The sequence below is a fragment of the Leptosomus discolor genome, chromosome 2, assembly GCF_034619465.1.
Source record: "Leptosomus discolor isolate bLepDis1 chromosome 2, bLepDis1.hap2, whole genome shotgun sequence".
Taxonomy (NCBI): Eukaryota; Metazoa; Chordata; class Aves; order Leptosomiformes; family Leptosomidae; genus Leptosomus; species Leptosomus discolor.
In genome coordinates, this window is record NC_141392.1 from 12,433,032 (window position 1) to 12,450,604 (window position 17,573).

At 44.4% G+C, this 17,573-nt stretch overlaps 2 protein-coding genes across 2 annotated transcripts in view; one reads left to right on the forward strand and one right to left on the reverse strand.

Annotated features, from left to right (window-relative positions):
- SMYD2 (SET and MYND domain containing 2) overlaps window positions 1–2,297 on the forward strand; it is a 30,016-nt gene extending 27,719 nt beyond the window's left edge. The window contains exon 12 of the mRNA XM_086460625.1: window positions 1,883–2,297. Within this exon, the coding sequence (XP_086316751.1) occupies window positions 1,883–1,963 (81 nt within the window). The 3' untranslated portion in view covers window positions 1,964–2,297. The remainder of the gene's footprint in view (window positions 1–1,882) is intronic.
- An 8,756-nt stretch (window positions 2,298–11,053) lies between these two features.
- Window positions 11,054–17,573, reverse strand: part of PTPN14 (protein tyrosine phosphatase non-receptor type 14) — a 70,283-nt gene continuing 63,763 nt past the window's right edge. Inside the window, exons 17-18 of the mRNA XM_009957103.2 lie at window positions 16,017–16,180; window positions 11,054–11,182 (exon numbers count right to left, since the gene is read on the reverse strand). Of these exons, the coding sequence (XP_009955405.1) occupies window positions 11,054–11,182; window positions 16,017–16,180 (293 nt within the window). The remainder of the gene's footprint in view (window positions 11,183–16,016; window positions 16,181–17,573) is intronic.

Sequence of the window (17,573 nt, forward strand, 5' to 3'; positions counted from 1 at the left end):
TTTTCCAAAGATGAAGCGTAGGCCTGCTCTCGCCTACGAGGGCTCTTACCTTTTCACCGTGGGCTTCTGCTGCAGCAGCGGGAGCGAGCATTGTGCTTAAACATTTGCTATGCATTCCTTCCTGAGCTAGAGCTGTACTAGTGTACGTGAAGCTGAGCTCTAGCTTCTCCTCACTTACTGGGTAAGGGCAGAAAGAATGCTTGGCTCTTCATAAAGGCACATAGTGTTTCATCAAAGTCTGTGCTTTCTATGTCCAAGTTAAACTAGGCATGCTTTTGGTAGTTATTTGCTCTGGAACCAATTGATTTTTAAATAGCTGAAGGGAATTCAATGCATCTGGTAATGCTGAAATTGGCAAATACAGCATTTGATTCTACATTTTTCTTTGCGCCTTTTTTATTAGTCTGTTCCTTATTCTTTAGGTTTTTGTTCTTCTGTTTTTTTAATTAGTCTGTACCATGTTTCTTCCCCTGTTGTTGTTGGACAGAAGTTTATTTTAATTTCTTAAGCATCAGCGACTACTGTAGCGTATAATGACTTGGTGGGGAATGTCACCTTTTTTTTTTTTTTTTTCTTCCTTTTTAGATGCTGGCAAGTTTTTTAGCCAGCAATAACAGAGCTGTCCAGCCATGGTGAAAGATACTACAAGAATATACGCTCTAAAATTTAACTGTTACCTAGTTTAAAATTAGCATTGTTTTTCCTTCGCTGTGGTGTTACAGCTCTGACTAGAACTGGGATTTGTGCCAGTAGGAACATGGGCTGGGGGGCTGGGAACTGTAGGTAGAGCTGCTGGCAGAGTTAGCTTCCTAACACAAACATTTTCTAATGACTCACTTCCAAAAGCTGCCTACAGGAACTGCCCAAAGTTATCCCAGCCCCTGATGTTTGGGATTTAGTGGAAAAACAAAACCATTGTTCTCTGTCAGTTTGCAAGCAGCTCACCCAGAAGGCTCTCCTTTCTTCTTTGGGGCAGGAGGGGGAATGGAGTCATTTCTCACTGCTGCTGAGGTGGAACCAAAGGCTCTTCTTGTACTGACTTAACAAATACAAGAGCGTAAGTCCATAAAAGTTTCCCGAGAAGAACATGGCTAAATGCAGGGGTGGCTTTAGCTTACCACTGCAGCCTTTATTCTCACTTACTCTGAGCTTGCTTCTTTCAGTCCTACAGCTGCCTTTTATGACATGTTTGGGGCCACTGCTGTCCTTTTCTCAAGTGGAAACCTTCCCTCTACACCCGCTCTGCAATGCAGCGTGGCTCGTGGCAGGAAAGGGCAAGTCAGTGGGTTTGGCTGCCTGACACGTTCCCTGTCGGGACCGCAGCAGGCGGTAGGTGAAACGGCAGGGAGTCGGGCACAGCCTCGTCTGGCCCAACCTGACAAGATCTCGCTTTGCCTCAGTGGTTGCCTAAGCAATCGCTTGGTGTTGGTGGCCCCTGGACCCAGTGGAGGGTGTACAGAACCGAGTCTGAAACGCCCCAGGGTAACTTCTGCAATAGCCCCCTCGTCAGTCTGGCAGCTGAAGGGTAATAAATGGGTAGGAACGGAGCTCTGTCTGATACTGGTTAAGTCCTCTGCCAGAAGAATATTACCCACCTCACTTGAGTTTTCTGTCCTGGAGCTGGTTGCATTCAAAGTAGTTTTGTCAGGAATATAATTTTTGAAAGGTGCTTTGGGATCCTTTAAGATGAAAGGTGTATTCTCTGAATGTAAAAACCTTTATTACTTAGTTTTGAATTTCATTTTATTTCCTACTGGGTTTATGACTACAAGGGGACAAAAAGTAGCTAGAGGTGTCAGACTGTTTCAAACCTCTAAAGAGAGTATTTATAGCCTGGTGTTATATATGAATCAATTGTGTGAATATTTTTTTCTTTTCATAGGCAATTGCTATCATGGAAGTAGCACACGGGAAAGATCATCCATACATTTCAGAGATCAAAAAGGAATTAGAGGACCACTGAGCCTTTGAATCTATGCAATCCTTCAAACCTTTATTTAAAAAGCCTTGTTATGGAAACCTTCGGGAGCGCTTTGAAAAGCGGTAGAGTATGAACACAGTTCTGTCCTGTAATTGGAATGACAAACACACTTAGGCCTTGCAGAACGATCCTAGCTTCCACACATCTACGACTGCCTTTTTTTTTTTTCTTTTTTTTATTTTAAGGAAGCATCCATGGTTTCTTAAAGGCTATGCCTTTTGACAGCTGATGTGCAAAAATAGCCATTTTTTAAAAAACTGGATTTTAATGTCTCTTATTTGTGTAAAGTAAATAAAGTGGTCTTGACCCCTCTTGATTCCACTTGTACACTTACACGAGTGCAATAGTTTTGTGACACCCGCTTTTGCCTAAGTTGTTTGATTTAATCTGTCAAAGTAATTAACATGAGGTGCACTTTGTTCTTTTAGTATCCAACTCCTTTTGACAAATCATTTCTGTTTGCAGTGGTGTAGCTGAGAGAAAGGGGAAATGGGGGTGATGAATTCTGCGCACGGTGCAGGAAAGCCACCGCTGTTCCCTCCGGCAGTTAACCTGCAGGCCCATCGCTGCGGCTGGCAGGTGGGGATCCGGCGCTGTAAGGAGGAGCTCAGCAGGTCTTGTACGGGGAACGCTGGCACCCGCCTCAGAGCTCGAAGGCTCGCACATGACATGAACTGTGCAACTTCGGGCTTCTTAATCCCAGTTACAGGTTAAGAGTGAGGTTATTGCAGAGGAGAGCTCATAATTCCTTACAGCTGTACCTTTGCCTCCAGTGGATTACAACTATTGTAATAATATGTGAGCAATTACTTTTAATAGAGGAACGAGAACATTTTCTAAGGAAAAAAATGCAGGACATAAGCTTTCCTTGCCCATATATCAGACCAGAGGTTTGTTTTTTTTTCTCCATTTAGATCAGTGGCAGGAGATTGCTTTTAAGGCTGTGGAAGGAAGAGGAGGGAGAGCGTGGCTCTGTACTTCCAGCACCAAAGTTGAAATATGTTGCCTAGTAAAGCTATGTAGCCATTCCTTACTGCTTTCACAGCTTATAAAGTATGATGAGAGCAAACACATCACCATTAAGAACTTCATCATATTTTCATTCCTGTAAGTGCTGCTCTGAAAATAAAACTGGGTTTGTCAGCTCATTTTGCTGAAAGCTTTCCTTGCTCTCTAGCCAGCAGTTGTTGCTGGAGTACATAAAACTGCACCAGGTCTTACGAATACCAAAAAGCCAAGGCTGCTTAACTACAGCCCAGCCTAGCAAGGTGGCACCAGCTGACTAATTTTATCCAAACTTTATCTTGTCAAGTAAACCCTTGTTGTCCAGGGAAATAGCACCTTCATTTCACAGAGTCTGCCCAGGCTGTACTTCATCACTAAAGCAGCACAGTAGCCCAGCACGAGCACCACGAGGAAGGAGGCTTGCCCCTGTGAAACTTGGATTGCTGCTTACAGAAGGTTCAGAGCTCACCATGGCCCTGCCTGTGCTGTCAGTTGAACCTGGGAAACTAACACAAGCACAGCAGGTACAAATAAAAACCTCAAGCATGGTTTTCCTTGAAAAAAAAAAAAAAAGTTTTATTGTATACCGTGAATATGAAGGACAATCTTACCAAAAAACCTTAGTGACTGAAGACATTCTCATATTTGCAAAAGCATGTAAGAAACTATTTACACAAAGGCAGTGAGAGGGGTAAAAAATTATTGCAGTCAATTAATGCTGAACAGAACTTTATAAAAAGAGAAAGAAAAGAAACAGTGCAAAAATACTGTCAAAAGTAATCAGTTCTATACACAAGATAAAACTGACAAGCATAAGCTTATGTACTGATATGAATAATACATTAGAATATAAAATAGCATGCATAGATTTTTTTTTTTTAAAGGCTTTCAATAGCATAGAATAGCTCTGCCATTCAGCCCTAACAGGAGGGCGGGGGGGGCAGGAAGGGCACGTAACTGATGTCTCATTTCTCTACAAAATGTGTACATACAATGAGGTTGTGAGATTCAGGTCACTTTTGTGCTAAATTGTCATGTACAGAATTACAGAACAAATAAAACAGGAAGCATCAAAATACTGAAGTAAAACAGGACAGTAAAATCCAGTGACATAAAACTTAAAACACGTTATTTCATTTAACACGTCCCACACAATTATATATGGGAATATTACAGTCATCTGCATGTGTAAACGTTTTTCCTTTGTAAAATAGCCCAAGAAAGGTACTTTACTAATGAGGAAAACATATTTTCCATATGGAGCAATCGCAACAGGATAAACATCCTATTAACAGTGTTTCTGGCATTAAAGATTTGTTTTCTTTTGAAGACCAAGTAGCAGCAAGAAAATACTTTAACTTACACAAAAAGGAAGTTCTTATAGACGCAATGTATAATTGAGTTATGGAACTCACCAACACAGGACATCGTGAAGGCCAGAGGAATAAATGGGTTCTAAAGAAGAAGTAATGCGCCTCATGGAAGAGGGATCCATCTGCAGTTACTAAAGACAGTGAGCAGGACAGAACTTTGGCCTCAGGAAGCCCCTAAAGGACTGGTTGCCAGATGTGCTGGAGGGGCTGAGCACCCTCTTCTAGACATGTTGGTATTTCTTCTTTGAGTGGCAACAACCAGCCACTGTTCAAGACAGGGTGTGACCTCCAACCTGCCACAGAAATAGTTTGCAGGAAGCCTTCCTCTTTTATTCCTGCCTGATCAGGGAACGCTGCCCCTGAAATATGTGGAGCTGAGTGTCCTTACCCAAGTGATTTGGAAGAGTAAGATTATTAAGCACTATATTAATTTCAGGGATTAGCTGAAGTATGTCTTGCCCTTGCTGTGAAATAGTGCTGGGATTCTTCAGGGGAAGCTGCTATTTTACGCTGACTTCCAGTTCACCCTCCAAAGACAAAGTCCTGCTGGTGTAGAATGTGGGAAACTCTTGGTGAGGGTGCATGTAAAGTACAGGCAACAAAACCTCAAAGAAACACCTGCCAAAAAATGGCCGAGAGGAAACAATGGAATTGTAGTCTAAGATACTCTAAAAACACTGACAAAATTTACTTACTTTAAATATTTACTCAGGCTAATAATCAGGTGGGGACAATTGCCTTTGGGGTTTTGGACTTGCAGCCTTTCTCTTGTTGGCATCAAAACCCATCTCCAGACTCCATATGACTTGGACAGGACATCAGCAGATTTATATCCATTTTTGTAGAGGGGTGGCCAAAGGAAGTTTTCATGCAGTGCTTCCCTTTCAAGGTCAGTTCTGGTATTCACTCCTTCAATATGATGCACCCTGTATCTCGTGCAGTGGGTGCCGCCCTAGCTCTCTGCATGTAAAACATTCTTTTCCAGAAAGACAAGCAGCAAAATTTTACTCTGACCTCTCTCAGTGATGCACAAGAGTGGCTACAGCAGATACCAGCCACACTGATGCCTCTGCTTTCACAGACTCACAGAATGGCAGGGGTTGGAAGGGACCTCTGGAGATCATCTGGTCCAACCCCCCTGCTAAAGCAGGTTCACGTAGAGCAGGTTGCACAGAATCGCATCCAGGCGGGTTTTGAATATCTCCTGGCAAGGAGACTCCACAGCCTCCCTGGGCAGCCTGTTCCAGTGCTCTGTCACCCTTAATGTAAAGAAGTTTTTCCTTATGTTGAGGCAGAACTCCCTGTGCTCCAGTTTGTGCCCATTGCCCCTTTTCCTGTCGCTGGGCACCACTGAGAAGAGCCTGGCCCCATCCTCTTGACACCCACCCTTTAGATATAAGTGTTGATAAGGTCCCCTCTCAGTTTCACTTCTCCAGGCTAAAGAGCCCCAGGTCTCTCAGCCTTTCCTCATAGCAGAGATGTTCCAGTCCCCTGATCATCTTAGTAGCCCTCTGCTGGACTCTCTCCAGTAGTTCCCTGTCCCTCTTGAACTGGGGGGCCCAGAACTCAACATAGAACTCCAGGTGTGGCCTCACCAGGGCAGAGTAGAGGGGGAGAATGACCTCCCTCAACCTTCTGGCCACACTCTTCTTAATGCCCCCTCCGATGCCGTTGGCCTTCTTGGCCACATGGGTACGATGCTGGCTCATGGTCATCCCGTTATCCACCACAACTCCCAGATCCTCCTCTGCAGAGCTGCTCTCCAGCAGGTCAACCCCCAGCCTGTACTGGTGCATGGGGTTACTCCTCCCCAGGTGCAGGACCCTACACTTGCCCTTACTGAACCTCATCAGGTTCCCCTCTGCCCAGCTCTCGCTGAACGGCAGCGCAGCCTCCTGGCCTGTCAGCCACTCGTCCCAGGTCTGTATCACCAGCAGGCTTGCTGAGGGTGCACCCTGTCCCTTTCTGAGCACACTGTTCACCAACTGTTAGGGAGACTGACAACAGCTAATTCAGCCCTAGTCGGCTCCGAGGAGAGCGGTGGGAAGTCAGCTGTTGAGAATGCAGCAGAGTCAGTAGCTGCTGAATTTTCCCCATAGATGTGTGTGCTATGTCCAAGCATGAGATTGTGTTTATTTTAGAGTCGCTTGTGGGCTACGCAGACATAGCAGGTATTGGATCATAAAATAGTGTATTAGCTTAAAAGGACCATATCTATTGAAACACTGAGACTTACTCGTTTTTTCCAACCTGTGTTTTGCCATTTGCATTTCTGTGTTTACAAGAAACTAATTTAAACCAAAAAAAAGCTCTTGAAATCATGTAAATATTTAATAATATTTGTAGCTGAGGCAAAGGCAACTGATTTAAATAAGCAGAACAGAAATGTCCTTCTCTATACTTTTTACACAGCACTGCAGTAGCAATAGGTTGAACAAATTCTCACAGATGTCCCTCCTGTCAGCTGAAACTAGTTTAGGGAAAAGGTATTTCCACTAAGGCTGAGCACTTAGGGTCCCTATATACAGGAGAAAGTTTGTGGGAACAAGTTTTATCTTTCCTCGGGTAATCAAGGACAAGAGGTGCTGAACAGAGGCCTGCGGAGGGGCTGGAGCAAGTAGGACCTGAGCAGCTGATGTCCACCATCCTCCAGTGCAGCTTGGGGAGGATGGAAACATGATGCCCACAGCACTGAGCAGCATCAGAACTCTGCTCTCATCTCTCCCATCCCTGATCAGACAACGTCAGGCATGAAATGCTCAGACCATAACTTTAACCAAAAGTTTGATGCCAGCAACCTCAACACTATCATTGGTAAGAGTTTAAAGGGGGGGGGGGGGGGGGGAAATAAGGTGTTAAATACGGCTGAAGAGTTCACAAAAAGGAAAACAGACACAATGGGTTCCCAAGTCAGAGTCCCTCATCCACACCAAGTTCTCTCTCAGAAAGAGTCAGGGAGGAGCGCAGGCTAAACGGGCCACCTGCAACACGGGCGCCTCGGGAGAAGACTGCTTGTCAGAGGTGCTGCTCCATTCATTGGCCACTGATGCACCTTTGCGAGATTCAATCCAGGCTTTACTCCAAGTGGATGAAACTGGTGTCTTCGAACCTACTCACTGTCATGCTTTAATGACCCACCCAACACCGGACAACAGCAACTCCAAGCTGTCCTCCTTTCTGACTGAAGGACTCTGCTGTTAGCAGTCTGCGGGACAAAAACTGAACAGTGCTGTGGCTTTAAGTCTCATGCGCTCGTTCCTGCTATGACTAATAAAATTGGATGCAAAATGCGTTTTCCTGTTACTCCCTAAAGGTTAGGAAATACTGCCCAAGCAATTTCGGTCTGATAAAACTACAGCAGGTTCAAAGTCAGAAGGTTCAGTTTTTCCCCTACAAAACCGTATCCCATTTCAATTGTAAAACGTCGGCACGCTGAGGTTTGGTTGCAAGCTGGGGTGGAAAGGAACCTCTGAAGACATGCACCAGCCCAATTTACTTATGGTATTAGCAGACCTAGTCAAGATAAAATCTAGCAGGAAAAAGTCCACTGAAGTCAGATGAAAGGAAAAGTTTAAAATTACCATTCTTTGACAATGAAAGGGAAAAAGTGAGTCACATTGCCCTCTATCTACCACACCAGCCACATTAGGAGTTAATTGGAAATGACTGTTTACTACGTGGCCACTTACTTGGCTCATTAATAGGCACTGACTTAATTTGGAAAGGATTTTTGGTGCCATTTTGTAATTAATATTTTTCCAAGACACCTATGATGCATCCCTGCATTAAAAAAACCATTTCCTTAATTTTCTTCCTTTCAAACACAGCCCTTTACATTCTCTTATGCCATAACCCTCCTGTGCTCACTGCAGAAACAAGTATACATTGCAGCCAAGAAGAGCTGAATAAGATGACATAGGAACAGATTCTCTTCCCTCCTGATTTTCTACTTCTCACATCTAAGTGGAGCAATGGGACTTGACAGCTCCGAGTTCAAACTTAATTCATCATTAGGAAATTATTCAAAAAGTTATAACGAGATAACTAATTTAATACACTTTGCTTCAAGGTTTATTCCTTGGCTTGTTTCCCAGATATAAAGCATCTCTGTGCAATTATCATGCAGATGCTGCTGAAAAGACTTTAAATGGCTGCTGCTAATTTAACAAGAGATATGTTGGCATTGGCAGAAGAAATTAGAGGAAAACTGAAGTCGGCTGAAAGCTCAACTGATCCCTAAAAGGAACACGGTCAAGATACTACAGCTCAATAACGCCTCACCATTTGGTGGCAGCCAGAAGTCTCCACCAGAATCCCCGTCGCCTCGTTAGGCCTGTATTGCAGAGCACCACATCAGCACAGCACAGTTTTAAATACATTTAAGAAAAGTTCTGGTACAGAGCCTTAGCTTAAGTGCCCACCGATTTTAGGGAAAGGTGAGTGTGTAGGTCCCTTGAGTGCTGACGTTGAGAGCGCTTGTAGGCTTAGACCTTTGTACACGGACCAGGGGTTCGGAGGTGGGGATGCAACAGAAAAGCAACGATGGGACTAAAAGATCAAGGTTATCTGGGAAAGGGATACCAAGAAAGATAACTTCACCACGACAGAGTAACTGCGCTGCATCACGTGTCCTGAGAGGCTGCGAAATCTTCACCCTTGGAGAGTCCTGAAACTGGATGTGACCCTGGGCAAGCCCGTCCGACTTTAAAGTCAGCCGTGGGGTGAGCAGCGCTGGGACCAGGGACCTCCAGGGCTCCTCTCCAGCCTGATCCATTCTCCAGCAATCCAACAGCACGGCCCAGTGGAAGCAGGGCTGGACTGCCCACAGGAGGGTGGCAGCATGCAGAGGTGGGAAAGAGGAGTCAGTGTGAGGAGGGGAGCAACCTCAGTGCAGGAACTTTCTTTTCCTTCTCTTACACCAGAAGTAACAGCGTGGGAGACCCACCACAAGTTGCTAAAAAGCTCCCCCCCCCCCCTTTTTTTTTTTTTCTTTTCTCCTTTTAAAATTTTTTAAAAAGTGCAGTTACTACCACTTCTAAATATCTGTACGTAAATGCTACCATGCACACACTGCAAGGTAATTCATGATGTGATTTACTACAGTGAAATGAACCGTTTGGAGAAAGGGATATACACCAAGTTGTGCAAAACAGCTAGCCAGTGCCGAGGGACAGAGGATGAAGAAGAGAGAGGAAGACTGATCTAACTGCTGAGATGCTCCTAGGACACGTGGAATTTCTCTTAGCTGATACAGATTCCATTGCTGGCCTAGGGCAAGCCAGTTATGAATCTGTGCCCTAGGTGTGCAGTGGAAGAGGTGAGTTTCCCTTTCCTGTTCTGATTGTAAACTTCTGGCAAGGACTGTTTCTCCTTTACGTATTTATACAACATTCTCTTAATCCTAACTGGAATCCATGAACACTACCAGGATAAAATAGTAATAATAAATAGGAGGGAGAAATCCAAAGTGACCAGACAGCGAAGAGAGATGATCTGTGCAATTTACTACAAAGAAACACCCTAACCAAGTGAGGTTTGCCAATACCAAAAGGAAGACAGCTCCCCACGTTCATAACCCACAAGACAGTGATGGGGGAAGAATCAAGGCAGACTCTAAGCTGAAGCTCTCAAGGGTCACTACTTGGGAGATCTCGGATATGGAGGGAAGACCATATGAATCATTTTGACAAAGCTCAAAGGACTAGAAAGGGACATTTTTACAGTGCTGAAGACAACAGTTCACACGTGAAACTAAGGCAACCAGAGCTGTCCAACTTAAATGAGATTCCTTTTCTACAGGAGGTGAGCCTCAAGGCAATAAAATTTTCAGTGTAATTCACGAGAAGGTGCTTGATTTGAGGTATTTTTTCAGCTGCATTTATTTGAAATTCCTCTGCTGCTCAACCCACAGTCCACCACAGTTACCGGAAAGCCTCATTTATGGAAAGCCTCATTCTGGGTCGCTGCACTTCACCCCCTGCACGGCTTCAGCTCTTATGGATCCCTTCAAGGATTGCAGACAGTAGCAAAGGCCTCATTTAAAAGATCCAATATTGCTTTTTTTCAAGGACTAATCTAAAACTGCAATTCTCGTGGAATTTTAGTTTCCAGTTTAGCACCCAAAACTCTGTCCTCACAATGTCCTGTGTTTGAGCCCTCTGTAATGTGCCCTGCTGCACGTGCAGAGGCTCAGGTCTCCCTGCTCCAGGACTGTGTTCCCTCAGCTTCCACTGGTACAGAGCTGTAGCTGACATCTAGCAGGTCTTGTTTTTACCATGGAAGCCACATGTCTGGGTCCAAAATGTTCTTATGTGAGAAAAAGCCCACTGCCAAATAACCGTTCATTTCAGAAGCTGCGTAGTGAAACAGAAGCCAGTAAACTACCTTTACAAAGGATTGCTTTCCTTACGGACATGTTACAATGCAGACCAGTCATGTCAAATGTGGTTCAATTTGAAGGTCACTATAAGTTTTACAAGTTATTAAAGTAATTCACAAGTTATTCCAAGAAAAATAAATTATACCTTGTATAAAATAATCCACGGGAGACTCTAGTAAAGAAAAATCATTCCTTACTTTCGAGACAACTTTAAAAAGTGCAGTATATGCACACGGTGTTGTCAAGGCAGTTCCCCTTGTTCATCAGTAAGGTTCAGTCAGATCCACAAAGCTGGGTCTGGGATGTTTGAAAAGATTAAATAAGTCTGGAGTTTTGCAGGAACTGGATGAGCACTTGATAGACAAACTTGTACTGGGCTATGGTCTGGATCATAAACATTCTCTGCTCCCGCAGGTGTCTCAGCATCACAGGAACGTCCACTTTCTGTAAAGCAAAGTTTAAAAAAAAAGCATAAAGATGTTGGTTCATTAAACCAAACAATCGTTGTCTCAAATAGCAAGTATCTGACCCATGGAACTGTACTGTGGTTATACAACGTAATGAATTACAATCAACTGGAGTGAAATACTACAGGTTTTTTTCCACTGACTTTTGTTTCATAGAGTATTACAGCAGCATTCACAGGTTACTGCACACCCAACGCTTTCCTCACTAAAGCTTACGGGAATTTCTGGACTGAGGTAAATGGGCAGATAACCAAAGACTTGTCTTCCAGTTGTACACCACTGACTACCTCTCAGCGGATCATCAGCTGAACGCATAATAAAGGGCTGTGTCTCTGCAGTTTTGTCTGCTTCAGCATACCTATTTTTCAACTCGGTAAAATAAATCCAATATATCGTATAATCTCAGGTTAAAGGCTCGATAGGTCAGGAAGGCCTAGTACAAAACTTAAGCAGCCATGATTATATAGCTCAGTTCAGACGCTACCGCTGAGCGCATCATCAGGCCTGTGGCCACTCACATGCTGCGCTCTGATCCATGGTCGAACTTATTCACAGAGGGAGGATCTGAGAGATTTTTCAGATGGCAAGCAGGCATTGGGATCATAAGAACAAAGATTCCTTGGACAAAATTAAAAGTGCAGGCAAATACGCTGATCCTTCCACTAAAAGAGAAGGGAACTCATCGTCACCAAATGGTCCAGAAACTCCCACACCTCACCTCCCACAGCCAAGTCTATGCTAGTAAGTAACACTCCAGAAGAAATACATCTGTAAAGTGAAACGAGGACCCGGTATCCACAATACATGTTTTGCCTGCTTCAGGCCAGCATCGGTCTGTTCCCATCTACTCCATGTCCACTAGCAGCTGGAACACATTAGGTGTTCTCCCAGAAGTCATCTTCCAGCTTAGCTTCGTCCAAAAGAAATTCACCCACGTGCCCTGAAAATGCTCTGCCACAGGAACTAAAGCACAGTAAGTGGGGACGGATCAGGAGACGCACTGTGAAAGCACATCCCTAACCCCACGGAGCCACTGGGGCACATGTGCCCTATAATGGTCCGAATCACAAACCAAAGGAGTTGTGTGAAACAGAGGCCCATGAAGGAAAGCATTAGAAATCACTGTGAATTTCATTAGGTGTTACCACTGTATCTCCAGCGTTTAGGGAGCAAAAAACCTGTGATGTTACTGTGTTTTATCTGCTACAACAGGTACACGAGGAGCTATTCAGAACTCACTGAGCCATGAAGCTCAGCCTGCCAGGCTCAAAGTCAAGGAGCGTGTAATACGACCCAGAATCAGGGATACAAATTCTTTATGGCAGCAGCATAAATGCAAGCACTAAGATAGAGGCTATTTTTGAGGAAGCTCTTAAGCAGCTCAAGATATAAAACTGAAGACCAGTTACTCTATCAGGCAACACAAACTGCGCTTTTTAGTGCCAGCTTCCTGTTCCAGACACACAAAAAGGAACTTCGCAAGTCTTTTGGCAGAGATGAGAAATGGTACAAGCACAATGCCTGGACAAACAGACACAGAAACAAGGTAAGATTGCTGCTAACTCTTCTAGGTGCAACTGAGCATGGAGCCTGCTTCCATGCACGCTGGAATTTTTCTGGAAAGTTTAAAATAAAAATCGCACAGCATATCCATTTCTGTCCACATATATAAAACTCAGGCTCTCCATTCCACGTAAACAAGCCCTAACTCATCGGCTATCACGTTCTGAAAACGAGGCTAAACGTTCTGCCACATACCCCACCAAGCTGTTAATAAAAGGACCTCTCTAGAGAGTCAACAAGCGTAAAGGTTTGTGATGGGTAATGTCATATTATTCTCAAAGAGGTGCAAAGGAAAACGTAAGCTCTTTTCAGTTAACTCAGCTAACTCAGAGAAAGACTCCCCGCGGGCTCGGGTGCTTACAAAAGCCACGCAGTCCTCGCGGAGCAGAGTCAAGCGGAACCTGATCTCACCTGAGCAACTACAACAAAAACGCAAGGCCAGCTTTGACCTGCACACCATGTTCCTCGCTCAGCAGTTCAGTGCTTGACAGCTCGTGGATTTTTACTGGGCACACAGTGGTCTGTGCACCTCCTCAAAATGGATCAGGCTTTGACTTCGCTCAGAAGTGAAAGAAAAGCCCATCCTGCCCATTCGACCTCGCTGTTTGCTGTCAACTTTGCATTTTACTACAGGTGAGTAGAACCTTCAAACTCACCTTCATCGCAACGTACATGTCAAGGTGGCCTTGCTAAGGTGGCGTTTGCTACTCATTTCTGATTCTGAAACTAAAAGATCTCCCCTATGAAAACCCACTGCAACCGCAAGCATGAGTTAACATCCCAGTGCCAAGGCCGAAGTAGAAGTTGGTAGAGCAGGATCTCAATTACTTGTTCTACATGACTACAGCAGTAAGGATGTAATGATGGGACCTATTACTTACTACACAGCAAGTTACTGAAACTGTATCCCTGCAATGAGATACACAGCTTTAGATTCAACCAGCAATTGCCCAGAAGCCACACTGACCGAAGCTGTACAGAATTTGATTAAACATGACTTTTTACCTTAACCTGAAACCTCAGACTCAAGAGTTCTGGTTTTAGTTCCAGCACTGCTGCAGGCTTTCCAAGATGGTCTGTATCAGGATTTTCAACCTCCCTCCCCTTTTCTCCTTCACTGCTAAAATGTTAACATTAATACATCTACTTACTCTTTGTAAGTAGAAATTTGTATTTCTGAGGAAATCAACTAATTCATAAGACTAAAGCATTTTAAGTAATAAGTAATTCTATTTCAGCAAAAAAAAATAATCCTACTTCAAAATAAGCCAGTAAAAATGCTGCATGAAAAGGAAGCCCCTCTGTGCAGAATGCAGAATCTATCACAAACTGAAAACATACTGTAAAGATTTTTAATCTTTTTTTTTTAATTAGGTTTCAACAAACCAAAAATATTAACTTAGTACAATCTAGAGCAACAAAGCCCTTGAGGAAAATTGTCGTTAATATTAATGATTTTCACCATTAATCAAGCAAGACAAAAGAATGCTTTAATTAAAGGACATCAGAGAAATCCCTTATTATTGAGCACTACCGTCAGCTGCTAGTGAAGTTGATGAGAATTCTGAAGTCAAGACTCAGCTCCATGCTCAGGTGTCGAGGCACTGCCTTTATCTTTGCTTCCTACCCAGCTCCTCTTTGCCAAACAGGTGACTTCTGTAAACCACAGACAACACTGACGTGGCCAGAACGTGTTGCACAACTGCCAGCGTTTGTTCTTGGCACACCATTAGCATACAGGGGTCACTGTGAAGCACACACAGCTACCCTGATGCTCCCAAGTGACTCAGATATGGCTCTTTTAAGTATCCAGATTTCCTCTGGTGTGCAGAAATTTCACGGCTGCTGAGTGACCAACAGAAGCGGTCACTTCCAGATGCCAGCGAGTAGGGAGGGAAGTCAAGCAGGCTCGAGGGTCAGAGCCGTCGCCCTACACAGGAGCAGTTACTGAACAGCAGTCAGCACAGGAAGGCTGCACGACTCCTAAAGCACACACCTGTGGGTCCTTTCCATCTGGGCCACCTCCTTCTTCCCCTTCCTCCTCCACACACCCCACCCCCCCCAAAAAAAGGAAAGGAAAGAAGTGTAAATTGGGACACAGATCTACAGGACAGCTTCACCTCTACTGAGGCCCAACCAGAGCTGGAGGAGGTTCATCTCAGCTGAACCGCACCCAGGATCTCTTGGAACTACCCAGAAGGACAAACTGCTGAAGGGCGATAACAGAGCAAAGAACAAAAAAAAATTACTTCTTGCATCACCTTTTTTTAAAATAGTGATGAAGAGCAAAGTGCAGGGGTACCCGGCTGCTTCAGGACTCACACTTCCGAATGAGCCTGAAAGCTGCCCTTTGCATAGCGCCTTGCACAGAAAGGCTCCCATCTGTGACTCCTCCACGGTAACACAAAGTAGGTGAGCGTTTCAGGTGCGTACATCCAGGCTTCCCTGAATTTCAAGCCACTCATCCAGTGGATGATTAGTGGGAGGGGCAGATGATACATGCCTACTTGTCCCTCTTGCTGCATTCTTATCTCTACAAGGGGTTTTGGTCTTTGAGCAGTTTCTTTGGCCACAGAAATCCCCAGTTTCAATGATGTGCTGCAGCTGTGGGGCACATCGTTATCCAAGATGTGATGTTCTTCCTGGACACTTCCCCAGTGACAGAGGACGCAGATGAAAAGCAAGTTGCTACACATGGTCACTCTGCTGGTGCTCTTACTCTGAACTCCAGATTGTATTACTAGTCTTGTAATATGGGCTGCAGTTCCCAAAGCCCTATTCCCCAACATACACACACCTTTTTCTTAAGACATAGTTAAGTTTTGTTCCAGATGAGATTAGAGACAATGTAAGAGAGAGAAAGGATCCAGGGAGTGAATTTAGAGAGCAGGAAACTTTAAAGAGCAAGGAAGCTGACATTATTCTCTAGCCTCTCTCAGGCTGTCCTTGTAAACATGCTGTCTATAGGCTGTTAATTAAGTACAGGTATGAATTAGACTAAATTCTTAAAAGAGGAAAAAAAAAGCCCTAATTTTGAATGTATTAATATAATAATTAATAATAAAAAATGCAAACTATTAACTCAACAGAAAACTACAAGTATCTCTGCCTGTTGCCTTTAAGGCCCTTGTCTCACAAAGGTAACGGAAAGAAAGCAACTTCACTGCCTTTCAATTTTAACCTCAGAAATGTAGCTAGTTAGTCAAGGAACGAGCTCAGGGTCTGCCTTGAGAAAGAAGCTGACTTACTTCATTATGCTCCAAGCACCCAATCATCAGTTCCGTTAGGATAACCACTCCAGTCCTTCCTACCCCTGCGCTGCAGTGCACCACGATGGGAGGGTTGCAGTTGTTGCTGCTGTCCAACACGCTGTTGGTATGGCGACGCACTGACTGGATCTCCTCCAAGTAAGCTGCAAGATAAAATGGAGGCAAGGTTGCAAACATCTATACATCTAAATGTAAAAACTGGGGAAAAAAAAGAATATGAAAAAGTCATTCTTCATCAAAGTGGCAATAATTTCTGTTCTTTACAACATACTAATTATTTTGGCCAGGGTGCACAGAACAGCACTGAATCCAGCAAGTACCAGCTGGGTGTCAATTACTACTTGGGAGTCTGCTCCTTTAAATTAAGTAGTTCTTTTAAAAAATTAAATTCTGTTTTCCCCTCTGCAAATCTCTAGGTCCCCTAAGCAGATGATTCTAGACATTACTTACAGCAATTCCTGCTATTAACAGGCTGGGATCAAAACAATGGCTAAGTCCCATTGAAACTACTGTCTGTCAAAGCCAATATCAGATGGGAAGCAAGCATCCATCTGCCCTGTTTCCCCCTCTCTCTCTCTCTCTCCCTTCTAGAGTGGGACAGAATCTCATCCACCTCTCTGCTCAGGGTTTGTTTCTCAGCAGCTACGAGCCCTTCTGGGAGTTCAGTGTCTTTCTTTTCCCTGAAGCCATTTCTACAAAGCGCATGAACAACTGCCTTGTGTGGCTGTCCTAGCGGTGTTCAATGCATTCTACCGTCCAATCGCACAGAGAAGCTCACATACTGGAAGTGCACCCGGTTAAACACACACACCACAATCTACAACTCCAACTCTGACCTCTAAACATTGTTCCAGCATAGTCCAGATGCATGGCAAAGATGAGAGACCTCACCCAAAACCATAGATGCAGATGCCTAACTCTCAGACACTTAGCTTCCCACCAGCGTGGGAAGTAAGATCTGAGCCAAACTCTCCTGCCCTGACTCTTGTTGTCATGGCAGTGCAGCTTGAGCAGTCCTTCTGAGACAGGCAGGCTGTGGCTGGAGGCCTACCAACACCAGAAAAGCTGCATTTTCATGCACACAGTGAAACGGGACTGTACATGGTGGCAAACAATGGGACAGCGGAAACGGGGACAATCAGGTTCCAATTACTGCCATGCTCAACCACAGCTACAGGGGCTGGTAGGAGAAACAAAGTATGAAACGAACTAGGAACTGGGCAACAGCTTCGCTTTGAAGACAGATCCCATGGCACTCTTTTGCCAAAGCTGAGGTGTCACTTATTTTCTGCCCTGGTGACAGAACAGGGAGAAGAAGGACCTGTCATTTACATCAAGCTTGTACCACGCAAAGGAGAGTGGATCGCTACAGGACTGCCGCTGTGCCAAGACTGAAGCGGAACTAACGGACCGTGCTGAGAGAGGACTTAGCTGCCACAGAGCTATGCTGCTGCAGCTGCAAGGCTTTCAGGAACTCAGAGGGCAGGTGTCTCCAACGCATCAGCACATCACGTACAGACTCCTTCAGGAGTAACT